The sequence below is a fragment of the Camelina sativa genome, chromosome 2 (genome assembly GCF_030686135.1).
Source record: "Camelina sativa cultivar CO46 ecotype springtype chromosome 2, ASM3068613v1".
Lineage (NCBI taxonomy): Eukaryota > Viridiplantae > Streptophyta > Magnoliopsida > Brassicales > Brassicaceae > Camelina > Camelina sativa.
Window position 1 is genome coordinate 9813279 of NC_141881.1, and position 27515 is coordinate 9840793.

Sequence of the window (27515 nt, forward strand, 5' to 3'; positions counted from 1 at the left end):
CCTTGATTTTGGATGTAGTTTACATCCTCAAGCTGTGCGCTTTCCCCATCCTGTTGTGGAAACTGCTCCTCCTCGGAAATGGAGTTGACATGATGTTTCTGGCTTAGGAGTTTGTCCAACTTATCATTGAGTGCCTTCATATCTCGCTTGTACTTCGAATCATCATGGCTAGAAGAGCGGATGGACCGATCATACTCCTCATTGTAGTGCCCATCAGATTGGGCTAAGTTCTCCACCAGGTCCCAACCTTCATCAACATCCTTATTGAGAAGGTTTCCATTGCTTGCGGTGTCCAGCAGCATCCATATCTTAGGGGCTACGCCGTGGTAGAGGGTACTTAGCAATGAAGCATTGCTGAATCCGTTACACGGGCATCGACTGGCATATCCCTTGAAACGTTCCCAGGCTTCACTAAACGTTTGTTTGTTTTTCTGAACAAAGTTGGAGATGTCATTCCGCAGCCTTGCATTTCTGGAGTTAGAGAAGAATTTGGAGAGGAACGCCTTCTTGCATGTTTCCCATGTGGTTATAGACTTCTTAGGTAGGGAATTCTCCCATACGTGTGCCTTATCACCCAGAGAAAATGGGAAAAGCCGGAGCTTGAATCCATCTTCGCTAATTCCATTTATTTTGGTTAGGCTAAAGAGCCTATCAACGTCATCCAGATGGTCCATTGGGTCTTCCATTGGCAGTCCATGAAACTTGTTGCTCTGAATCATCTGGATGAGACTACTCTTGATCTCAAAATTGTTATTTTGAACGGCAGGAGGCACGATACCATGCCTTTGAGTATGAGTAGAGGGGGCATCCCCAGCTCCTATGTTGGTCCTCTCTTGAGGGGAAGGTGGACCGTTCTGATTATTCATTTCCTCCTCTAGTGGTGTCGGTTGTGGTTGCTGTACTTGTTGTTGATGAAGTAACCTTGGTCTATCGACGTTGTCGAGAAAAGGACTCAGGAGTTGGCTACCCTTGGAACGTGTTTGCATGCACAATCAGGTATCCGAGTAAGTACACAAAGGTCAACTCAATCCAGGTGACCAAGTGACTGACCGGGTTGTGCCTCAGGTTTCACCTGAAATGCAAAACAAACAAACAGAAAAGCAAACAAGTCATTATCAAATCTATTAAGTAAAAAGAACTTGATCGAGCAAGTGCTGAAATCCTAAATATAACAAACAATTTCAACCAAATGGCAACGGCGCCAAATTGATAACAAGATTTTCACCCAGGGTATCAATTCCCTATGCAGTTGTAGTAGAAAGGGTTATCAATCCAAATTGTTATATGCTAGCAGATAAGATGTGATCAGAACAATGCAAGTCAAGCCAAGCAATAATAGGGGTTTTGACTAACAACCTAAATTGGACAGAAATAAGAAAACTAAAATAAGAACTACTCGACTTAAGCACACGATGCAAGCAATCGAGTACTGGATCGAGTAGGTGGTAGGATAACAGGAAAAATCAGAAACATAATGAATAACAACCCAAGGCTGTACACGAAGTTGATGATTAAGTACGAGTTCGGGTAGAGGGTTGAGTTGATGTAAAACTGTAAACAATCAAAATACCAAACCTCCTAAGGATGGGGTAATCAGTTCACAAGTACTCCTAATCGATTTGGGATGCCTTACATGCCTCAAGCAATATATTCCCTAGGCAATGAATCTCTAAATCTTGCAAATCCACTCTCGTGGTAGAAACAATCAACCTTAATCACTTCCTTATCCAACTCTCGATGGAGAAACATGACTAAGAAGGCATTAAGATCCGATTCATTATTGCCAATAAACTCCTTACTAATCTAATCTCTTAGGCTAAGTGAGTAAATCTCTAGCATAGGTTAATTCAAGCAATTCATTGAATACCTCTCGGTGGTGATCTGCCTAAGATCTAGACTCAACCTATTTGTCTGAACCTAGCATTAAGAACACCTATCTAGAAGGGAAATTTCATAAAAAAAATCAAGCTAAAACATCCTAACCGATTAAGAATAATCACTAACCTATCCCATCCCAAGAAACTTTGGATCACTACTCATATCTCATGTTAATCGAAACAGAAGCATAAACAAATAAGAGATTCATAAAGTAAAAATAGATGATATATTGAAAAAGGAATAAAGACGTAGTGCAAAATCGAAGTGTATGAATTGCATAAACAGTAGATTGTAGAAATCCTAACAAGACTTGTAAAGTATAAAATCGCTCACTCTCTCTCTCTCTCAGTAGCTCTCGCTCTCTCGTTCGTGAGTGTCTGCGCCTTGCTGGGCGAGAAAATAAGGAGGGGGTTTATATATGCAAACCCCTTTGACCTAGCCGCCCAGCTCTGCCCAAAGTTCTAACGAGGCTAGTGGTCGGGTGCCTCCTCGGGTGTGGCTTACATGCTCGAGTTTCACCTCTTTCTTGCTCTTTTTAGGCTCCAGAGCGCCTGTTTTCATCCAAAATGCACCATGCAACAATGCAGCACTCTAAATAACCTAAATGCAAATTTCTAAGGTTAAGGACCTAAAAATGCTAAGGTTAGGCTATATATAATGCAAAACATGGATAAAAAGATGTCTAAGAAAGTGTAAATTAGAGAGTTATCAGTTAGCTAGGAGACAAAAGACTAAGGCGGCTAGCCAAATGCTCAACCATGTGCTCGGTCGAGTGCATGGTCGAGTGCCTTCTAAAGCTTGTCGGCTCTTGGTCGAGTCCCTCTCCCTGCTTGGTCGTGTGTCTGGTCGAGTGGGGAGGTTGAGTGACTTTGAGACTTTGCCTTCCTTTTATTCCAACCTTGATCTGCTTCACTAGATGTACTCTCTTCTTTCTCAGCAGACTTCCATGCTCCAAAGGACCTAAATTACCTATTTATGCAAGCAAACATGCAAATGTCATGCATGCAATTTCTACCCTAATGCACAAACATAGGCTAACCTACACAAAAATGACAAAACTAGCTAGTAAACATGGCAAAATAGAAGGATAAACTATGCATAAACAGGGTAAAATATATGTACATCAGAGTAATTGGTTAGTATCAAGCTAAGCTTATCCAGACTGTTTAACAAACTTCACAGAAGCTTTCCCTAGACAATGATCTCATAAACTTGCTAATCCACTCTCATGACAATAGCAATCAGGTTTAAACACTCCTAAACCTAGTTCTCACTAGCTAAGACATGGATAAACAGACTTTAAATTCTAGATTCATTCTTTATCAAAAACCACCCTAGACAACTAATCTCTTAGGCTAGGCATATTAATCTCATTATTAGTTTTATATAGCATCCTAAACATCTTTTGTAAGTTAAAACAGCTGAGATCTATCTTTAATTTCTCAGAACAGAGATAGCATAGAACTCTCCTAACCCAGAAGGGATTTGTAAACAAACAAGATTAAACAGTCTAGATAAACATATCTCTTAACCCAGAAGGGATTTGTAAACAAACAAGATTAAACAGTCTAGATAAACATATCTCTTAACCAACAACCTATCTCATCTCTAAGATCCTAGTTCACTACTCAGATCTACATATCATTAGCCTTGGGCAAAATAACTGGATCCGAAACCTGAACCCGAACCCGACCGGAAGTAGGCAGTTTGGATCGGATACGGATGGTGTATAATACCCGATCGGGTTTAGTTCTCACAAATATCGGATTCCCGAACCAATCCGAACATATCTACACATCTATCTATACATCTATAATTATACAATCCCTAATTCAATTGAACTAACCTACAATAGCCTGTTCGGCTTCTCATTTTTGAAATCGAGACTCGTGAATCATGATAAAGGTGTAAAAACCCCAATTGTTCAAGCTGGAAACTCATACTTGTGATAAAGCATCATCTCCTCTGTCTGCGACTTCACGGAGGCCATCACCGGTACATCTTCTTCTCTTTTTAGTTGTCCTCTTGAAACTTAGGCCTTAGTCATACACACTTAAGAGTATTAGACATAGCAGTATAGTCATATAGATATAGATATTTGATTGTTTGTATGTTTGAGTGTTTGTTTTGTTCTCGATATCTCTGTTTTTGCTGAGTGTTGATGATGTTCTTGCTTGTCTGATTCACTTGTTAAAACATGTTCGTTGATGATGTTCTTGCTTGTCTGATTCACTCGTTAAAACATGTTCGTTTATGATGTTCTTGCTTGTCTGATTCACTCGTTAAAACATTTTCGACTTATCATTGATCTTGAGAAGTTTGCAAAGTGTAAAGCTAACTTATAATATTTTTTTTGTTTACAGATGGATTAATCATCTCCAACTCATGATAACAGAGACAGAGAGAGATATGAACATGAAGAGGAAGAAGAATATTTGACACCGGAGTCTAATTTAAGGGGCAAAAGAAAACAAACTCATGGTCATGGAAATCAATCGGTGGTGGAGGAACTGCTGCTGAGCAAAATAAGAGCCCAAGGATACTTACACCAAGATCCGGTGTATGGTGCCACTTCACAAGATTACCTGGAAGCCGTGAGAGATGTACCTGCAACTATTGTGGGAAGGAGTTAGGATGTGCTACAAATTCAGGGACAAAAAACTTGTGGAATCATAAAGATATATGTAAGGCATTCAAAGCGTGGGAAGAAGGACAACAAGTTATTAATCAAGAAGGAAACCGACAGAGTGCAAAAGTGCATGAGCATGTTTTCAGAGAAGAACTTAATAAAATGGTGGTGATAGGAGAGCTACCATTGTCATTTGTAGAATCCATGGCATTAAGATTTTTTTGCAACAAGGTTAGTCTTCTCTTAACATGGTTATAACTGTTTAGGTAAATTTGTATAAGCCTCACTCAAGAAGGACAACAACAAGAGACATAGTGAAAATGTATCATGAGAGGAAGGCCACACTTAGACAATTGTTTATTAGAGTAAGCAAAGAGTTTCACTCACCACTGATATTTGGGTTTCTTCGGTAACAGGTATGTTTTTTTTCAAGTATACTCTGATCATTCTTATTCTCGATCAGGTTCTCTTTTCTAATATGAGCTCCTTCTTTCTTTTCTTCTTCTATCAACATGTGCAAGTTATATGGTTATAACAGTGATATCTTGTGTTTTCATGTGTTTTTAGAGCTTAATTCTTCATTTTTCTTGTTAATTCTTGATTTTCAGTACTGTTGCTAGTTGTGTTCTATTGCCTTGAGTTTGCATTATCTTGTTTTCCTTTGTTTGAATCATTTTGTTAGCTAAGATTGTGATAAAAGAACTTTTCCTTGATTAAGAATAGATTAAGCATCTTTGTGTATTCTTGGTGTGTTGGTTAATGCAAATTGTGGATTGATAGTAATTGATACTAAAGTTACTACATCAATTTGGCGCCGTTGCCTTTTTGCATTAGAATTGACCATTAGGATTTCATCTTTGCTTGAGACTATTCATTTACTTTACACTGTTTGTTACTTGGGTTGCATTGGTGTTTTGTCTTTGATTTTCAGGGTGTATGAACTTGAGAAGCCACGGCCTAGCAAACTTGTTTCAGCCTGTTGACGACGTACCCCGACTTGAAAGAGAGAACCGCCGTTTAGCCCACCAAGCTATGGAGAACAATCTGCCTCCTGCTGCTGGTCATAATGGAAATGATCAGCCCAACGAAAACCAAGCTCCTATCCATCCTCCAAGACAACCACGAGTCATTGGAGCTTTTGATCAACCGAACATTCATGGGAACCGCCAAGGAATTAGAGCACCCGCTGTTGAGAACAATAACTATGAGATTAAGTCAAGTCTAATCAACATGGTGCAAAGCTCAAAGTTTCACGGTTTGCCTATGGAAGACCCTCTTGATCACTTGGATCAGTTTGATATGATGTGTGGGACAGTGAAAATCAACGGTATCTCGGAAGATGCATTCAAACTCCGCCTCTTCCCGTTTTCTCTTGGAGATAGAGCTAGGACTTGGGAGAAGAACCTACCAGTGGGATCAATCACCTCGTGGGATCAATGCAAGAGAGCTTTCATATCCAAGATTCTTCTCTACTACAAGAACAGCAAGGTTGAGAAATGAGATATCTAGCTTTGCTCAAAAGAGAAATGAGAGCTTTTGTAAAGCATGGGAGAGATTCAAGGGCTATACTATGTCTAAGCATGCCCTCATCATGGTTTCTCCAAGGAGTCTCTTCTTAGCACATTGTATAGAGGGGTGCTACCAAAGATAAGAATGTTGCTTCACACAGCAAGTAATGGTAACTTTCTTGGCCAAGATGTTGATGTTGGTATGACTTTGGTGGAGAATCTTGCTCAAAGTGATGGTAACTATGGGGAGGATTATGATAGAACTCCACGAGATCATACTGATATGAATGAGAATCACCGCAAGGAGATCAAAGCATTGAATGACAAGATGGATAAGATGCTTCTTGCCACTCAAAAGCCAGTCCACTTTGTCAATGAATGTGAACTTTATCAAGACGGTATGGAAGCTTGTGTTGAGAGACAAGAAGAGGTCAATTATGTTGGTGGCCAAGGCTATAACAAGTTCAATCCTAATTACCGCAACCACCCTAACCTCTCTTACCGCAGCACCAATGTGGAGAACCCACAAGATTAGTCTTATCCACCCCAAAAACCACCTGGTTTCCCTTCCCAACCCAACTATCAGCCTCAACCTCAAGGAAATTACCAAGCCAAGCCTCAAAGCTATTCCCAACCTCAACAACAACTGACTGCACCACATTCTCAAGGTCAAGTAGATGACACAAATGCTCTACTTAGACAACTCCTAGAAGGACAAGGAAGAGGAGCCATTGAACTTGCTACACAAATGAAAGCCATACACAACAAGGTTGACAATGTCTATGGTGAGTTAAATGCTAAGTTTGAAAGGTTGCAAACAAAAGTCCAGGGACAAGCTTCTTCCTCTTCAACAAAACAAATGGGCTCTCTACCGGGAAAATCAGAACAAAACCCAAAGGCGTTTTGCAATGCCATCTTCAAGGAAGAAGTGAACAGGGTTACTAGTATGAGTTTAGAAAAATCAAAAATGGATAGCCATGCTGATGAGAATGAAAGGTCTATTGAAGAGATCTCTTCTCTCCTATATGGTTCTGCTGCTGAGAATTTGGTGGTTGCTAAAGTTGAGAAATCTGAGAAGGGATCAAGGGGTAAGGAGATAGTTGCCAAGGAGGTTGAAAAGAAAGATGAACCAAGTGTTGCTCTTCCTCTTTATAGTCCTCCAATTCCATTTCCACAAAGGGTTCTTAGAAAGGCTAAAAAGAAAGTGCTCTCAAGTTTAATATGAATAGAGTTGGAGCACCTTTGCCTTGTGTGGATAGCTTGTCTCAAGTTCCTAGCCATATAGAGTTCATCAAAGCCATTCTAGCAAACAGAGAGAAGGTGGAAGAAATCATGGGAATTTTTGATTCACCAAGTGAACAACAACCAAGTCCAAAAACACTTTCCAAGCTTGAAGATCCAGGCAGATTTACTATACCTTGCTTACTTGGTGCTTTACAACTTGATGATGTCTTATGTGATTCAGGAGCAAGTGTTAATGTGATGTCACTTGAGATGGTAAAGAGTCTTGGGATCAAAGACATGAAGCAGCCTTCTTCTTCCATCATGTTTGGAGATGCTTCCTCAAATTCTCCACTTGGTTTGCTTGAAAATTATCCACTCAAGGTTGGGGATTGCTTAGTTCCAACAGACTTCATGATAGTTAAGATGAAAGAAACCAACAAGCTCCCTCTCATACTAGGAACTCCCTTTCTCAACATTGTGGGGGAAAGAATTGATTTGCCAAATACGAGAGTAACTCTTCTTCATGTGAATCCCAACACATCCTATCCTATCAAACCTTCTTCCTCAACAATGTTTTATGGAACAATCACTAGTGAAGAAGTGGCAACTAAGGAAGAGCATAGAGACTTGAATGATCAACATCAAGAGCTCCAAGTTGATAAAGTGGGGATTAAAGAGACTACAAAGCTTGATGAGGAAATTTTGGATGGTGAGTGTTTAGACTCTTTATTTGATGACCTCAAAGGAGATTCAAGAGAAGGGGATTTGGGTCAAGAAAATAAAGTTGTTGACAAGAAGAAGAGGAAGAAGAAACAAAACTACCTTCCTACCATTGTTTCTTCTCCTATGACTTTGTGTTTGCATCCCTCTCCTATGACTTTGTGTTTGCATCCCTTGGGGCTTGTTGATGGAGCAATAGAGTACAAAGTGAAGCACAAAGGTCGTTCTTCACCCTTTGCAAGTGTCAAAGCCAAGCTAGATCCCAAGTATCATTATGACAAAGATAAGCTTCATGAACTTCTCTCAAGTGTCACTACTATCAGCCTTCATTCTCCTTCCACCAATTCAACAGGATCTCAAGGGAGCACTTAAGCTCCTCCTATCACTTCATTCTCCTTCCACTCATTTGAGTCTTGTTTTCTTTATTTTGTTAGTCTTTCTCTTGGATTCTTCTCACACAGGGACTGTGTGAATTAAGTTTGGGGGAGGGACTAACCATCTAACATTGTGTTCTGTTTTGATTTTCATCTTTTGTGTAATGCATTGTTAATAGCTATGTTTTGAGAAAAATCAAAAAAATTTTGAAAATTTTCAAAAACCAAAAACAAATGCATGTAGCTTTGCATATTCATTCTTGTGTTTAGGATTGAGTCTAGAAGCATTTAGTATGCATTTTCATTTGCATTTGGGATAATAATGAAATTGCCTTGTAAAGGTTGAGTTTTAGGATTGAACCCACAGCCCTCATTTATAGTTCATTGGTGCTTGTTTAATCTTTGGAAAAAAATGAAGAATCTAGGCTTAAAAGCATTGTGTCACTTGAAAGCATTTTCTTCTAGTGTAAAGCTTGCTTGATCATTGCTGCATCTCTATATTATTTGGACTTTAATTTGATCTTTAAATTATCTTGCATATGGACTATGAATGCTAGCTCATGGAACTTTCATTTGGGTTAACTATCTCAATTTGCCACTCTATTTTGTTTAACCCAATCTCTTGCCACACCTTTGAACCCCAGCCTTTTGTTTCAAGCCTTGTATTGATTTGTTGAGTGAGGCCTTTTCTTGATAATGCTATAGGTTGTGAAATCTTGAGAGTATTGAGAATGACAAAGAACTGGCTCTTGTTTTTAGCTAGGCTTGGAATCTGTGTCACTATATTTTACTATATTTATGGCCTTGTTTAGTTCATGTTTTGCATCATATAGAAGTCATTCCTTAGGTTTTATAGCCATTTATGTCCAAATATGCACTTAGGATGTTTAGAAGCATGCATTGCATACATTTGTGCATTTGGAGTATTATTAGGTGTTATGGAGCTCTAAAAGGGTAAGGAAGGACTTGCTGTTATTTCTGGAGCTAAAAAAAAGAGGACTGGAAGTATCAGGAAGGGAAAAGAAGGCACTCGACCATACCACTCGAGCAGGCACACGATCGAGTACATGGTCGGGTTCATAACGAGCTCCTCAAAGATCGATCCGAATGTAGATTTGACGTTGCGATTCAGCTTCAGCGTCCTTCATGAGAGTTGTAGGAAATTGAGTTATTTTTCCAATACCGGTGGTTTCAAGGCAATCGAATCTGTCGTTCAATAGTTATACCTGTTTTACTGAACCGGTATCATACCAGATCGAAGACTGGAGTTACTTGACGGACCAACCACTCGACCATGCACTCGACCGAGCATGGTCGAGCACTTGCAGCCAACTCTCTATTTTGTCCTCTAACTAACTAGGGCTTCCCCCTCTTTACTATATATATGTGCTGGCACTTGTGGCCGAAAAGAGAGACCCTGTAGACACCTCATAATCTAGTTTTTGCCATTTTTAGCTATTTTTACATTATTGCATCATCTCTTATATTTTCTCTAGATTTTCATAGATTTGTAACCTTCATAACTTTGAATCTATTGAGTATTTTCTTTCACTTCTTTGTATTAAATTGTTCATCTCATCATTATCTATCCATCTATGTCTATATCATCATTTTCTGGGTTTGTGTTCTTCATGATGATTTTTAGATTTGATTAGTGGCTTAGGATCTTAGAGATGGGATAGGTTGGTAAAGAGTTATGTTTATCTAGATTGTTTAAGCTTGATTGTTTATAGATCCCTTCTAGATTAGATGTGCTCTATGATGTTCTTATACTGAGAGGGTAAGGATAGATCTTAAGCTTCTTAGCATCACACCAATGTCTAAGTTGTTAGATAAGGCTAATACTAGAGATTATCATGAAGCATGCTAAGAGATTAGATGTTTAATATGATTTTTGACATTGATGATCTGAGTTTATTGCCTGTTTAGTATGGTTTCACCAATGAGAGTTGGGTTAGGATGAAACTAAACTTGATTGCTATTGTCATGAGAATGGATTAGCAAGTATTAGAAGATCATTGTCTAGGGATAGCTTTTCTGAAGTTTGTTAAATAATCTGGGTAAGCTTAGCTTGTTACCAACCAATTAACCCCATCTCTAGGACCTATTTGCTCATTGTTTATTACTGCTTTCTCTGTTTAATCGTTTTTCATCATTTATTTTGCATCTCTGCTCGTTATTTTGCTTTTGTTCTTCTGTTATGCATCACTCGGCCAAGTGCTCGACCCCCCACTCGACCATGCACTCAACCGAGTGCTAGGTCGAGCCCCTGTTTACTTACTTGTTTATGCATTGTTCTATTTCATTTCAGTTTGCTCTTAGTTGCATTTGTTAGTAGTTTTCTATTGCTTAGCATAGTTTATTGCACTTGTTCTACTGTTTAATTATGCATTAGTACTGTCTTAAGTTGCTTTAATCTTCTGCATTTACATTTCTTTCATTAGGTTGTTAGAAACAAATCAACTTGATATTTGGCTTAACTTGAATGCATTGATCACATCTTGACTGCTTACATATCACACTCTTTATGGATTGACATCCTTTATGCTACAACATCATAAGGGTATTGAAACACCTTGCATTCCATCACATCATCTCTGCTTATGTCTTTGTTTGCATGTTCTCATACATTCATTGCATAATTAGAGAACCTAGATAAAATCCTTGTTTCAATTTGGCGCCATTGCCCATTTGAGTGTGTTTTTGTGACATTTAGGATCCATATTAATCTAAGATTAAGTTCGTTTATAGACTTGAATCTTCTGTTGCTGGGTTGAAGTTCCATTTCAGGTACCACTCGACCATTCACTCGACCACCACTCGACCGAGCAGTGATCGAGCAGTTGATCGAGTCAAACGCCGTGTACATTTGGACACCACTTCCCAGTCGACTTGACAGCCTAGACGAGCCTGAGCTCAATTTTGAACCTGTTCGAGTCTGTACTCGCGTTTGTTGATGCACACAAGGTCTAAGGGGAAAGACAATCTTCAAAGGCCTATTGATAACATCCATAGGAAGCAAAAGGGTTTGGGAAATAAGAGAAGAAGGGTAGTTCAAGTTCAGCAAGAGGATCCAGTTATCATGGAGCAACAAGCTAACCATGAGCAGAGACCTAGGCACATTGGTGCTGGAGATGCACCCAACACCCACAACCAAAAGGCTGGTATTGTGCCTCCAACAGTGCCAAACGACAACTTTGAGATCAAGAGTGGATTGATCTCCATGATTCAAGCTAACAAGTTCCATGGGTTGCCAATGGAGGATCCACTAGATCACCTTGATGAGTTTGACAGAATCTGTGGTCTTACAAAGATCAATGGAGTGAGTGAAGATGGATTCAGGTTGAGGCTCTTCCCATTTTCACTTGGAGATAAGGCACACCTTTGGGAGAAGACTTTTCCTACTGGAGCAATAACCATATGGGATGCTTGCAAGAAGGCTTTCTTGGCCAAGTTCTTCTCAAATGCAAGGACTGCTAGGTTGAGAAATAAAATTTCTAGGTTTGCTCAAAGAAACAATGAAAGCTTTTGTGAAGCATGGGAGAGGTTCAAAGGATTTCAGACTCAATGTCCTCATCATGGTTTCAGAAATGAGTCACTCTTGAGTACATTATATAGAGGAGTGCTTCCCAAGATAAGGATGCTTCTTGACACAGCTTCTAATGGAAACTTCCTCAACAAGAATGTGGAAGAAGGCTGGGAGTTAGTTGAGAATCTTGCTCAGTCAGATGGCAACTATAATGAGGACTATGACAGAACCATAAGGTCATCATCAACTGATAAAGAGGACAAGTACAAGAAGGACTTGAAGATGGTCAATGAGAAGCTTGACAAGATCCTTCTTAGCCAACAAAAGTCTCTTCACTTCATTGGTGAAGAAGAGGTTCCAGTTCAAGAGGGGGAGACTGAGTTTGCTGAGTTCTGCTACATGCAAAACCAGGGAGGATTCAAGGGCTACAACCAAGGGGGTTTCAAGAACAACAATCTCTCTTATAGGAGTACCAATGTGGCTAATCCTCAAGACCAAGTCTATCCACCTCAACAGCCTCAACAGCAACAAAACTATGTCCCCAAACAACAACATCAAGTGTTCCCGCCTCAGTTGTGTCCCCCACCAGTGTTTCAGACTAACCAAGGCCAAGAACAAGACTTAAGAGCAATGATGCAACAATTGTTGATTGGGCAAGCATAAGGAAAGATTGAGGAATCCAAACAGTTTGCTGAGTTGAATCAAAGGCTCACATCACAATACAATGATCTGAATATGAAGTTTGAGGGTCTTAATTCAAGGGTGAAGTATATGGAAAGTAACATAGCCTCTACTTCAGCTCCAAAACCCAACCAACTCCCTGGAAAAGCTGTTCAAAATCCAAGGGAGTTCACAGCCAAAGCCATTCAAATTCAGGAGGAAGAAGTCACTAAGGACAATGAAGTCCAAGTTTGGGTGAATTCATTAGTTACTGAAGCCCCAAGTGACGTTTGTGCAAAGCAACAGGAGCTCGCAAGCGAACTCGACCAGGAACTTGAGCAGCCACTCGACCGAGTGCGTGCTCGAGTGGTCAATCGAGCTGGAGACTCCGAAGCTGTCAAACCTGCTATGTACATTCCTCCTACCTACAAGCCTCCACTACCATTCCCTGGGTGTTTCAAAGCATAGAAAATTAAGGAGCTTAGGGAAATCATTGAGAGAAAAGAAATGTTGGCTAAGCAACTAGAGGAAGAAAGGGTTTTGAAGGAAGAAGCTTTGGTTGAGAAAAAGGAACAAGTGTCAGCCATACAAGAGGTCATCATAGCTTACCAAGAAGAGGAGAGAGGACCTGCCTTGGAACAGTATGAACCATATCCTCTCTATAGGGATTTTTTGCTTGATTTGTCAAAGAAGAAGGCTCAAGCTCAAGATGAGAAGGATCTTGAGAACCTTGGAGGAGTGATCATCCCAATTAAGCTTAAGGATCCAGGACCATTCTATCTGCCTTGCACAATCAGTTACCTCCACTACAATCAATGCCTTTGTGATTTAGGAGCTTCAACTAGTGTGATGCCATACTCCATAGCTCAAAAGCTTGGGAGAACTGATTTCAAATCCACCAACCTCCATGTTTGCCTAGCTGATGGGACAAACAGAGAAGTAATTGGTAGGTTGGAGAATGTCCCACTCAAGATAGGGAAGGCAAGGGTTCACACAGATTTTGTGGTACTGGAGATGGACAAAGAACCTAAAGATCGATGATACTATCATCCTTGGAAGGCCATTCTTAGCCACTGTGGGAGCAGTTATTGATATCAAGGAAGGTCTTGTGACCTTGAACATTGCTGAAGATGTAGTTGTGAAGTTCAACATCTATAATCGAACCAACCTTCCTACCATTGATGACCAGCCTTTTACTATCAAGGACAAAGGTGGTCAAGGAGGTTTAATTCATAAGGTAATTCCAAAGGCTGAGCTCCCACTTCAAGAGGATTCTGTGGAAAAGCTTAAGAGGTCAGTTCAAGAGCTGTCTACTATAGTTGAGGATCTCCAAGTTAAGCTGAACAAGAGGTCTTTGAGGAAAGCAAGACCAAGGCTCAAAATCAAGAAGAAGTATGGTTTGTGTGCTAAGGGTGAGGTGATCAAGGATCAACTTCACAGTGACCAAGAGGTTCCAGGGAGGATTTCATCACCTCCTTGGTATCTAGACCAAGTCTAAGAAAGAAACTAAAGTCAAGCTTAGTGACTTTAAACAAGCTCACTAGGGAGGAAGTCCCTAAGGTATCCTTTGTAAATATGGTTTAATTTCTTAGTAGTTTTGATTTGTTTTCTTTTATGTTTGTGTTGGACAGGCTTTTTAGTGAGAATGGAGTTAGGTATGGAGAGATTTGGACTTAGGCAAGGAGATTCGCAGGCCCACTCGACCCCCCCACTCGGACACGCACTCGATCGAGTCCCAGTCGGTTGCCATCGTCGAGCTGCCCCAATCTCCTTCTCCAAATCATCAACAAGACCCCAACTACTCCTATGACAGCATGCAGATGGATGTGGACAACTTTTTCCACAATCCCTAAGGTACCATCATCACCTTCACTTGTAAATATCATTGCATTTCATAGTTGTGTTTTGTTTTTAATCTTGAATCCTCTTACAAATTTCTTTCACACAGAGGACTGTGTGATTTAAGTTTGGGGGAGGGTTTGAGATAGCATTTGATGTTGTGTTTTGTGTTCTTATTTCAAATTTTTAGCATCTTCATATTAGTATTTGCATAGCATCTAAGGCATAGAAAAACCCTAAAAATTTGAAAATTTTTGAAAAAATCTTTATAAAAAAAGAGTGTTCATGTAGCTTGCATTGCATATTAGGATCTTGTTTAGCATGTTTCATGTAGGATTGTATAATATTTGCATTAGGGATCTATGATGAGTATTTCCTTGTTAGCTTGCTTAATTCACTAGACTAGGATCAATGCCCAAGTTAATAGTACTTTGATGCTAGTTGAGTAGTTAGAAGCATAAGATTGAACCAAGCCTTGAATTCTTGCATTGCATTTGGTCTAAATTGAAGCATGTTGTGATTTAATGCCATTTCCTACTTATAAGAACCTAATATTGACTTATAATTATCAATGTGTGCATTGCTTTAAACTCATGGATATCATATACATATCTGGATCATCTTTCTCCTTTTTACCACTCTTGTTGATCCAAGTAACTGATTTCCTCATTAAGAATCAGTTCCCCTACCCTTAACCAACCCTTCTTTCAAGCCATGTTTATTCTTGTGTGTGTGAGGCCTATTTTTGGGATTGGGCTTGGTAGAAAGTGTTAGGTTTGAACTGACAAGAGTAACACCTTGTGTAGTTCTAGTTTGCATTTTTCAAACTAGATAGGACTAGGTGGTTCACTTGTTGGGTTTGGGACTTGGCTGTTATGAAAAGAAAAGAAAAGAAAGAAAAAGAGAAAGAGACCAAAGGGTAGAGTCTTTAAGAGGAGATTGTGTTTAAACAAAGTCTAGTGAAAGGATGGGAAGTAAAGTATTGTTGAAAATGGTTCTAGCTTAAGAAAGAAAAAAAAAAGAAAGAAAAGGAAAGTCTAGCAAAAAGCTTATATGTCTTAAGAATAAGAAGAAAAGAGAACCATAGCAAATAAGTAAGAATCCCCCATCCCACTAGATAGATCAAATAAGAAACCTCTCCTAAGACTTGAAAACCAAAAAGAGAAAAGGGTGAAAAAGAAAAGAAGAAGTAAAGGGTAGCACTAGGATCATTTGGGTTTAGATTGATAGGATAAACACTTTGGGTACCTTTGGGTAGACAAGGTTTTGTTCTTGTATGTGTCCAAGTGTTCTTACCTTTAGCATTCTTCTAAAGCTCAATCCATTTTTCATGAGAGAACCTTGATATTGACAAGCCCCACTCTAAAAAGAGACCATCATTGTCTCAAAACCTCTATCTCCAAGCCAAATGAGTTTAAGCATTGCATAGAATTGATTCATGTTCTTGATTAATGAATGTTAAAGGAAATGGTTGATTTGAATGCATGTGGACATCTAAGGCTCAAATAAGTAAAGGTTGTGATATGCTTGTCTAAAGTCTTTAAGTACAGCTCATTCACCTTGCATCATAGTACTAATAACTTGGACATTGATTCTAGCTAGTTTATTAACAAGCTTTACGCTTTGATATCCCATTTTCAAACCTCACTTTCCTCTCTTGTCTTGTTTGTTTGCTTGAGGGCAAGCAAAGACTAAGTTTGGGGGTGTTGATGTCACTATATTTTGTCATATTTATGGCCTTGTTTAGTTCATGTTTTGCATCATATAGAAGTCATTCCTTAGGTTTTATAGCCATTTATGTCCAAATATGCACTTAGGATGTTTAGAAGCATGCATTGCATACATTTGTGCATTTAGAGTATTATTAGGTGTTATGGAGCTCTAAAAGGGTAAAGAAGGACTTGCTGTTATTTCTGGAGCTAAAAAAAGAGGATTGGAAGTATCAGGAAGGGAAAAGAAGGCACTCGAGCATACCACTCGAGCAGGCACACGATCGAGTACATGGTCGGGTTCATAACGAGCTCCTCAAAGATCGATCCGAATGTAGATTTGACGTTGCGATTCAGCTTCAGCGTCCTTCATGAGAGTTGTAGGAAATTGAGTTATTTTTCCAATGACGGTGGTTTCAAGGCAATCGGAGCTGTCGTTCAATAGTTATACCTGTTTTACTGAACCGATATCATACCAGATCGAAGACTGGAGTTACTTGTCGGACCAACCACTCGACCATGCACTCGACCGAGCATGGTCGAGCACTTGCAGCCAACAATCTATTTTGTCCTCTAGCTAACTAGGGCTTCCCCCTCTTTGCTATATATATGTGCTGGCACTTGTGGCCGAAAAGAGAGACCCTGTAGAAACCTCATAACCTAGTTTTTGCCATTTTTAGCTATTTTTACATTATTGCATCATCTCTTATATTTTCTCTAGATTTTCATAGATTTGTAACCTTCATAACTTTGAATCTATTGAGTATTTTCTTTCACTTCTTTGTATTAAATTGTTCATCTCATCATTATCTATCCATCCATGTCTATATCATCATTTTCTGGGTTTGTGTTCTTCATGATGATTTTTAGATTTGATTAGTGGCTTAGGATCTTAGAGATGGGATAGGTTGGTAAAGAGTTATGTTTATCTAGATTGTTTAAGCTTGATTGTTTATAGATCCCTTCTAAATTAGATGTGCTCTATGATGTTCTTATATTGAGAGGGTAAGGATAGATCTTAAGCTTCTTAGCATCACACCAATGTCTAAGTTGTTAGATAAGGCTAATACTAGAGATTATCATGAAGCATGCTAAGAGATTAGATGTTTAATATGATTTTTGACATTGATGATCTGAGTTTATTGCCTGTTTAGTATGGTTTCACCAATGAGAGTTGGGTTAGGATGTTACTAAACTTGATTGCTATTGTCATGAGAATGGATTAGCAAGTATTAGAAGATCATTGTCTAGGGATAGCTTTTATGAAGTTTGTTAAACAATCTAGGTAAGCTTAGCTTGTTACCAACCAATTAACCCCATCTCTAGGACCTATTTGCTCATTGTTTATTACTGCTTTCTCTGTTTAATCGTTTTTCATCGTTTATTTTGCTTCTCTCCTCGTTATTTTGCTTTTGGTCTTCTGTTATGCATCACTCGGCCAAGTGCTCGACCCCCCACTCGACCATGCACTCGACCGAGCGCTAGGTCGAGCTCCTGTTTACTTACTTGTTTATGCATTGTTCTGTTTCATTTCAGTTTGCTCTTAGTTGCATTTGTTAGTAGTTTTCTATTGCTTAGCATAGTTTATTGCACTTGTTCTACAGTTTAATTCAGCATTAGTACTGTCTTAATTAGTTGCCTTAGTTCATTGCATTTCATTATTGTCATTAGGTTGTTAGAAACAAATCAACTTGATATTTGGCTTAACTTGAATGCATTGATCACATCTTGACTTCTTACATATCACACTCTTTATGGATTGACATCCTTTATGCTACAACATCATAAGGGTATTGAAACACCTTGCATACCATTCATCATCATCTCTGCTTATGTCTATGTTTGCATGTTCTCATACATTCATTGCATAAGTAGATCTTGAAAAATATCTTATTTCAGAATCTTTATAGCTAGCTAATTGGACTAGTTTTGAAAGAAATAGGTGGTTAGAATGTTGATTTGGGTTCAAGTTTGGGAACAAGAGAGAATAAGAAGGGAAATAAAGGATTACTTGGTCGAAAGAAAAGAAAAGTCTCTAAGGTTAAGTTGGTTATAAGCTCTAAGTCTCAAAGAAAAGGGATAGAAAGTATTGTTATAATCTCCTAGAATCAAAATGAAAAGATTAAAGGAAAATCAAACAAGATTGGGAGTATAGCAAAGAATGAATAAGAAAGAAAAAGAGCTAGTGTTTAAAGCAAGAACAGCCTTAGAGATACAATAAAAATAAAGGAATAAGACCATGAGTAAAGACGAAAAAAAAAGGGGTTAAGTTGAATAAGGTTGAGTTTTTGGGTTTGAAAGGAAGATAAGAAAGATGAGAAAAAGGGTAGAAAAGCATCTAGGTGGGTAGAACATCAAGAGCTAAGCTTTGTATGCCCAAATTATTCTCAGTCTTAGATAGACTTCATGACTGTCTAGCATTCCTCTTTGTTTGAGAGTTAACCACCCAAAAACACCATTTCCAACCACTTAATAAACAGCCTTTTCCTTAAACCAATTGAGCTTGATTTATTTTCCATTTGTAAGATCACACCAAACACTTTGATGAATGTGAAAGAGATGTTCAATAGGATTGCAAGTCTTTGCCAATAGATAGAAGATGAACTAGAGTGATGCATTGTGTTAAGCATAGAAAAATATTTGTAAGGACTTTGATTGATCTTGGCACCATTGAACTACATCTAAGGACTTTGGTTTGAATCCTTTGTCTCATGCCTTTAGGTTCTGAGTCCCATTTTTAAACCTCTCTCCCTTGTTTTCTACCTGGTTCTTGCTAGAGGACTGGCAAAGTATAAGTTTGGGGGAGTTGATATCTTGTGTTTTCATATGTTATTAGAGCTTAATTCTTCATTGTTTTGTGCATATTCATGAGCATTTAGGTTGTTTAGGCTGCATATTGCATCAAGTTTGGTATCTCAGGTGTTGGAGTGGAGATATGCAAGGAATGTGTGCTTTGGAGCCAAAGAAGTCACGAATTTGCAAGGAATTGGAAATGAAGGCAAGAAGGCCGAACGATCAACCAGCCGATCGACCAAATGGTCGATCAACACATTATCGGATTCGCGGACTTCAAACGATCGAGCAACCGATCGACTATTTGGACGATCAAAGCACTATCGGATTCCTCGGACTGGACACAAGACAAAACGATCGACCAAGCAATCGACCAAATGGTCGATCGTGACGCGAGCCGAGACTTCGGAGACTTGGCCAATCGACCAAGCAATCGACCAAATGGTTGATCGAGACGCAAGCGAGACTTCGGACTTTGCGGATCGAGACTTCGGGTCTTCAGCCGATCGACCAACCGATCGACCAAATGGTCGATCACGACGGAGGACCAATCGACCAAATGGTTGATCAAGTGGTCGATCGTGTGCCATTTTGAGACCAAAACCCGGTTTGTTCCGGTTTCCTTTGAATTGTTTAAATTTAGTCCGGTTTGTTCCGGTATAGTTTATGTTTTCCTATAAATACTCAAACCCTAATTGTGGAGACTTATCTCTTATCTCTTATCTTATCTTTTGTTTAGCAGCCTCTTAGGTTCTTAAGCTTTTCCATACTTGGTTTTGTTGAATCTTTGGTGGATTTTCCAGTTTTAATATCAGTTTGTCTTTCAAATCTCTTAATCTACAAGCTTTTGTTATGATTTCACAAAGACAAAACTCTTTCCTTTGTGTGATCATGATGATTAGTGAGTAGATCTTTTAAGAAATTTGGGCTTGGTAGATTAGGGAGATAGATGGTTGATCTTTTGATGTCTAGGGTTTATTTTATGCATTTCCTATCTTGATTTGTGATAATATTGCTAGATAGCCTTGATCAAGCTTAAATCTAGACTTTAGGATTTCCATGCCCACAAGGTGTTTGATGAAATTCCTGAACCAATCTTTTCAAGAGCTTTGCATTCCTAGCCAATAGAAATTGATGATTAGGGTGCTTAGTGGTGTTTGAACTTGTTCTTAATGCATGTGTGTCTTGTGATTACCTTTGGAAATTGTTGATTATCACTTGATTAGCATAGGATCTTTATCATGGAAATGAATTGATTTGCATTAGTGTTCTAGCCATAGGATTGTTCTTGATTGTTACTTAGACATCTAGGATTGATTAGCTATCTCCCAAGTCAATTACCTTGCCCAAGGTTCTCTTGTTAATTCTTGAGTTTCAGTATTATTGCTATTTGTGTTTGTTTGCCTTGAGTTTGCATTGCCTTGTTTGCTTTATTTGAGTCATTTTGATTAGTTAAGTAATGACATAAGAACGTTTACTTCATTAAGAATAGATTAAGCATATTTGTGTATTCTTGGTGAGTTGGTTGATTGCAAATTGTGGATTGATAAATAATTGATACTGAAAGTTACTACATCAAACAGCACACTACGTTGATAAACATTGGCGATTGAAGAAGTTAATCATCGGATTCAAGTATGTGTCGGATCACAAAGGAAAGACAATTGCCAATACTCTTCTACAATGTCTTGCTGACTGGGGGATAGAGAAGGTGTTTACTGTGACTGTGGCTAATGCAACTGCTAACAGCAATGCACTGAGTGAGTTTCAGTCTACCTTCTCTCAAATTAGGACAGATTCTCTAGTGTTGAATAGAGATTACATGCATATGAGATGCGCTGGGCATATTATAAACCTGATAGTTAAGGATGGAATGGCTGAAATGGATGCTAGTGTTACTTCAGTCCGCAATGCCATATCTTATGTCAGATCAGGACTAAATAGGAGAAATGCATTTGAGCTGCGAGTGGATACTGGTAGATTAACGAAGGGTAGTTTGCCTCTAGATGTAACCACTAGATGGAATTCAACATATTTGATGTTGACAAGAGCAATTAAGTTCAAAGGAGCTTTGGATAGGATGGAGTTCGAAGATAAGCTTTACAATGATTATTTCTTAGAGCATGAGAATGGAGAAAAAAGTATAGGACCTCCTTTGACGAATGATTGGCGTAAAATAAAAAGTTTTGTGAAGTTTCTTAATGTTTTCTATCAGGCTATGATATGATCATGGGAAGCAATGAGGATGATCAAGTGGAAGCTGAGCTTGTTCCTGAGGATGCTATGCTTGTACCAGTTGGACCAATGACAAGAGCAAGGACCAAACAGCTTGCTGGAGCTGTTCATTTGATATTTGAAGATATTTGGAGCAAAGAGAACATGGGAATTTCTATTGGAGATGATATCTATCAAGTCCAGCCCACTTTAAGTCTAATACAAGCCCAAGAAAGCCCAAAATAATCACTTTATTTTGTGATCAAAGGAGAGTGACGAAAATAAGAGATACATGCACCAAAAGTCACTTTGGAAGAAGGAAACATACACCAAGAGTTGGGTCTTCATTCAACTATCTATCTTTATTGTCTTTTAGTTCCAAGAATAATTAATACTTGGCTTTGTTACCAAGTTTTTCTATCCCTATATAAACACATGTAATCTCATTTGAGAAAATCATCCAATAAAGAAATCTTTTATCTTATATTTGAGAGTGGTAAACTCCTTTGTTCCTCTGGAACTTGTTCTTTCTCCTTGGTGGGTTACATCAAAGAGTTTTTGGTATATCAAGTGATTCCACAGCACTTGACGTTGCCATTCACTAGCTGAGGATTGAAGAGTCGTTACAAGAGAGTCTAGGGCACAAGGATTTTCGGGATTCGTCTCACGCCTTGTCATCTGTCTCCGTGAAGCTTCTATCTAAAGTTCCACCGCCTTGCTTTGTTTGGTTTATTTTAAGAGAGTGGGCATAAGGATTTTCGAGTTCATCTCACGCCTTATCATCCAGCTTCGCGAGCCATCGGAGTTCTAGGATTATCAGTCTACCAACCTTGGGAGGATCACATCAAGTGGTATCAGAGCCCGCTCAAGGACTCTTGGTATTCTTCTAATCAAAACCTTTTCATCTTCTCATCTTCTATCTTTTCATCTTCTTTCTTTCATCTCCTATCTATTCATCTTCTATCTTTCAAAAAAAAAAAAAAAAAAAAAAAAAAAAAAAAATCCGTTCTGATCAAAAAAAAAAAGAAAAAAAAAAAAAAGGGAACACAAAAAAAAAAAAAAAAAAAAAAAAAAAACCATTCTTATATAATTCTTTTCATCGATCTATTCCATTCTAATTTTTCTATTTGGGTAACAAGTTACTGGAACACTTTTGTATCTCATTGAGTTGAGTGGGATTAGTTCTATTGGAACCTTAGAGAAAACCACTACTGTGAGGACATTTTGAGAGATTGAGTGAAACATTTGTGGGAAACATTTGAGAGAAACACTTGTGAGATCTTTTTCTTTAATTAACTTGTTTTGCAGGGAAAATGGCTTTTAATGAAGGAGAAAACTCTGAAACCAACAACCCAAGAAGAGAAGAGGGAGCAGGTCTTTCGCCAATACAAATGGAGGCATTGACGGGGCATTTTACGCGGTTGTTTCAGACTGAGATAGAGGCTTTGCACCAGCGGTTGGATAGAGCACCACAGCCTCAACATCAGTACGAAGAGGAACCAGGCCGGAGGGGCAGAGATCGGCCTAGACATAACAGAAATGAAGAAGACGACTACTACAGCCAAAGAGGCAATTCATCTAGTGAGGGTCAAAGGCGACCAAGACGAAACAGAGAGGCTAGAGGGAGAAATGATGATGATTTGAGAGGGATCAAGCTGAAAATACCGCCATTCCATGGAAAGAATGATCCAGATGCTTACTCGGAGTGGGAAAAGAAAATGGAGTTAGTCTTTAGGTGTCAAGACTATTCAGACCGCAAGAAGGTTCAAGTAGCTGCTACAGAGTTTTATGATTATGCGATCAATTGGTGGGATCAACTGGTAACTAGTAGGATGCGCCGACGAGTCCAGCCTGTTGACACATGGGATGAGTTGACGGCAGTCATGAGGAAGAGATTTGTGCCCAACCACTACAACAGAGAGTTGCATCAGAGACTGAGACGTCTAAGTCAAGGCAGCAAGAGTGTAGAGGATTACTTCCAGGAGATGGAGTCTCTTATGATTAAAGCTGACATAGAAGAAGAAGGAGATGCAACTATGGCAAGATTTCTAGGAGGACTGGCCAGAAACATTCAAGATCAAATGGAGTTGCAGACCTATGAAGACTTGGAAGAGATGTTGCACAAGGCGATTCTGATTGAGGAGCAACTTAAGAGGAAGAGCACTACTCGACAAGTCATTAGTTCTAGTCCAAAGCCGAGTTACTACAAGGAGGAGAAGTCAAGTTTTCGGCCTAGAACAGAATTCAAACCAAACGTGGGAGCTAAGCCAAATAATGTTGGACAAGAGTTAAAAGGAAAAGCTGAGGCTACTCACACAAGGAACCGAGATATCCAATGCTTTAGATGTCATGGGATAGGACACTATGCTAGCCGATGTCCAAACCAGCGAACCATGATACTGATGGAGAATGGAGAGATTGAAACAGAGGAAGAGAAAGAATGTGATTCTACTTCATCTTTGGAAGAACATGAGGTTTGTGTTACAGAGGGAAAATTGTTGGTTACGCGAAGAGCTTTGGTGATGCAAGACAAGATCCAGGAAGTACAACAACGAGAAAACTTGTTCCACACAAGGTGTTTGGTGAAGGATAAAGTGTGCAGTCTTATCATTGATGGAGGAAGTTGTACTAATGTTGCAAGCACTATTTTGGTGGAGAAGTTGAAGTTGGATACAAAGAAGCATCCCAGACCATATAATCTTCAGTGGTTGAACAACCAAAGGAATATGAAGGTTAGCCATCAAGTGTTGATTCCATTATCCATTGGGAAGTATGAAGATGAAGTGTTGTGTGATATATTGCCCATGGAAGCAAGTCACATTCTGTTGGGAAGGCCATGGCAGTTTGATCGCAAGGTTAATCATGACGGCTACACCAACAAACATTCTTTTGAACACAGAGGGAAGAAGATCACACTAGTTCCATTAACACCACAAGAGGTCTACGAAGATCAGCTACAACTTGGAAAGAACAATGTGAGTGAACCACTAAACACTAAAAACCACAAAGAAGAGAGTGAGAGTTTGAGAAAAACCCAGCTAAAGGCCTTTGAGAGTAACCCTGTGAGACAATCTAATTTCTTTGTGAGAGAAAGTGAGATTAAGAGAGCTTTATTTTTGGATCAACCAATCATTATGCTTATGTACAAAGAAACTCTCATGAGTTTGACTAACCCTGAGCCGGAACTTCCGAGCAATATTGTTTCTCTTTTGCAGGATTATGGTGATGTTTTTCCAGAAGAAAATCCAGATGGTTTGCCACCAATTCGGGGAATTGAACATCAAATAGACTTTGTCCCAGGAGCTTCACTTCCTAATAGGCCAGCCTATAGAACCAATCCTGTGGAGACAAAGGAGCTGCAGAAACAAGTTAGTGAGCTCATGGAAAAGGGATACATTAGGGAGAGCATGAGCCCATGTGCTGTGCCGGTGTTACTTGTACCTAAAAAGGATGGTAGTTGGAGAATGTGCGTAGATTGCAGAGCCATCAACAATATCACTGTAAAGTACCGCCACCCTATTCCTCGCTTAGATGACATGCTAGATGAGTTACATGGGTCTTGTGTGTTTTCTAAAATTGATCTTAAGAGTGGATATCACCAAATTCGTATGAAGGAGGGTGATGAGTGGAAAACTGCATTTAAGACTAAGCATGGATTATATGAATGGCTTGTGATGCCTTTTGGGTTAACAAATGCACCTAGTACTTTTATGAGGTTAATGAATCATGTCTTGAGAGCATTCATAGGAGTTTTTGTGGTTGTGTATTTTGATGATATCTTGATCTACAGTCGAAGCCTAGATGACCATGTAGAGCATTTGAAAACTGTTTTAGATGTTCTTAGGAGGGAGCAACTGTTTGCCAATTTCAAGAAATGCACTTTTTGCACAGATAACCTTGTTTTTCTAGGATTTGTTGTGAGTGCACAGGGCATTAAGGTGGACGAAGAAAAGGTAAAGGCAATTCGAGAGTGGCCTAGTCCAAAGACGGTTGGTAAAGTCAGGAGTTTCCATGGTCTTGCCGGCTTCTATCGGAGATTTGTGAAGGATTTCAGCACCATTGCTGCTCCTCTCACTGAGGTTATCAAGAAGGATGTTGGATTTAAATGGGAGACAGCACAGGAAGAAGCATTTCAACTCTTGAAACAAAAACTCACTTCTGCACCCCTTCTTTCTTTACCAGATTTTAAGAAAACTTTTGAAATTGAATGTGATGCTTCTGGTGTAGGAATTGGAGCTGTGCTGATGCAAGAGAAGAAACCCATTGCATATTTCAGTGAGAAACTTGGAGGAGCAACCTTGAATTATCCAACTTATGACAAGGAGCTGTATGCTTTGGTTAGAGCGCTACAAACTTGGCAACATTATCTTTGGCCGAAGGAGTTTGTGATTCACACAGATCATGAGTCTCTAAAGCACTTGAGAGGTCAACAAAAGCTAAACAAGCGCCATGCTCGCTGGGTTAAGTTCATAGAAACATTTCCATATGTCATTCAGTACAAACAAGGTAAAGACAATGTTGTTGCTGATGCTTTGTCAAGAAGGTATGCGCTTATCTCTACTCTTGATGCTAAGTTGTTAGGCTTTGAACAACTTAAGGAGATGTACGCTACTGATTATGAGTTCAAAGAAGATTTCCATGCTTGTGAAAAGTTTGCTCATGGAAAATACTTTCAGCATGAAGGATTTTTATTCTATGAAAATCGTTTGTGTGTGCCTAATTGTTCTTTGAGAGATTTGCTTGTCAGAGAAGCTCATGGAGGAGGATTAATGGGACATTTCGGAGTTGCCAAAACACTTAGTGTTATGCAGGATCATTTCTACTGGCCGCATATGAAGAGAGATGTGGAAAGGATTTGCGGAAGGTGTGTCACTTGCAAGCAAGCCAAGTCTAAAGTTCAACCCCATGGTTTGTATACTCCTTTACCCATTCCTACTGAACCTTGGACTGATCTTTCAATGGATTTTGTGCTAGGACTGCCTAGAACCAAGAGAGGTAGAGATTCTGTCTTTGTGGTTGTTGATAGATTTTCTAAGATGGCACATTTCATTCCATGTCACAAAACTGATGATGCTTCAAATGTTGCTGATTTGTTCTTTAGAGAGGTTGTTCGATTGCATGGCATGCCTAGAACTATTGTTTCTGATAGGGATACTAAGTTCTTAAGCTATTTCTGGAAAACTTTGTGGTCTAAGTTAGGGACTAAGTTGTTGTTTTCAACTACTTGTCATCCTCAAACTGATGGACAAACTGAAGTAGTGAATAGAACTTTGTCTACACTTTTGCGTGCTATCATTAAGAAGAACATCAAATTTTGGGAAGATTGTTTGCCTCATGTTGAGTTTGCATATAATCATTCAGTTCATTCTGCTACTAAGTATTCTCCTTTCCAAATTGTTTATGGTTTTAACCCTTTAACACCTTTGGATCTAATTCCTTTACCTTTGAGTGAAAGAGTTAGTATGGATGGGAAAAAGAAAGCTGAACTTGTTAAGCAGATTCATGAGAAGGCACGACTCAACATTGAAGCAAGGACAAAGCAGTATGAGAAGCAAGCAAACAAAGGAAGACGCCAGCTGGTTTTTGAAGTGGGAGATCTAGTTTGGATACATTTGAGAAAGGAACGTTTCCCAGCTGAAAGAGAGTCTAAACTAATGCCACGGGTCGATGGTCCATTCAAAGTCTTGACGAAAATCAGTGACAATGCTTATAAGCTTGATTTGAAAGGTAAGTACAAAGTGAGTTCCATTTTTAATGTTTCTGATTTGGCTCCCTTTGTTGCAGATGGTCCGCATTTGAGGACAAATCCTTTTGAAGAGGAGGGGCATGATATGATCATGGGAAGCAATGAGGATGATCAAGTGGAAGCTGAGCTTGTTCCTGAGGATGCTATGCTTGTACCAGTTGGACCAATGACAAGAGGAAGGACCAAACAGCTTGCTGGAGCTGTTCATTTGATATTTGAAGATATTTGGAGCAAAGAGAACATGGGAATTTCTATTGGAGATGATATCTATCAAGTCCAGCCCACTTTAAGCCTAATACAACCCCAAGAAAGCCCAAAATAATCACTTTATTTTGTGGTCAAAGGAGAGTGACGAAAATAAGAGATACATGCACCAAAAGTCACTTTGGAAGAAGGAAACATACACCAAGAGTTGGGTCTTCATTCAACTATCTATCTTTATTGTCTTTTAGTTCCAAGAATAATTAATACTTGGCTTTGTTACCAAGTTTTTCTATCCCTATATAAACACATGTAATCTCATTTGAGAAAATCATCCAATAAAGAAATCTTTTATCTTATATTTGAGAGTGGTAAACTCCTTTGTTCCTCTGGAACTTGTTCTTTCTCCTTGGTGGGTTACATCAAAGAGTTTTCGGTATATCAAGTGATTCCACAACACTTGACGTTGCCATTCACTAGCTGAGGATTGA

At 39.1% G+C, this 27515-nt stretch overlaps 1 protein-coding gene and 3 non-coding genes across 4 annotated transcripts; 2 read left to right on the plus strand and 2 right to left on the minus strand.

Annotated features, from left to right (window-relative positions):
• Positions 1-357: 357 nt before the first annotated feature.
• LOC147948383 (small nucleolar RNA R71) lies at positions 358-464 on the plus strand. Its single transcript, XR_015586185.1, has one exon. It is a non-coding gene; the product is annotated as a small nucleolar RNA R71 (small nucleolar RNA).
• A 5529-nt stretch (positions 465-5993) lies between these two features.
• On the minus strand, positions 5994-6105 carry LOC147948384 (small nucleolar RNA R71). Its single transcript, XR_015586082.1, has one exon. It is a non-coding gene; the product is annotated as a small nucleolar RNA R71 (small nucleolar RNA).
• A 5706-nt stretch (positions 6106-11811) lies between these two features.
• On the minus strand, positions 11812-11918 carry LOC147948385 (small nucleolar RNA R71). Its single transcript, XR_015585980.1, has one exon. It is a non-coding gene; the product is annotated as a small nucleolar RNA R71 (small nucleolar RNA).
• Positions 11919-22954: 11036 nt separating this feature from the next.
• Positions 22955-27145, plus strand: LOC147948386 (uncharacterized). The gene is made up of 5 exons (XM_087466606.1): positions 22955-24052; positions 24131-24445; positions 24527-26095; positions 26456-26804; positions 26862-27145. The coding sequence occupies exons 1-5, from the start codon at positions 22961-22963 to the stop codon at positions 27143-27145; spliced, it is 3609 nt and encodes a 1202-aa protein (XP_087322732.1). The 5' UTR covers positions 22955-22960.
• The last annotated feature ends 370 nt before the right edge of the window (positions 27146-27515 follow it).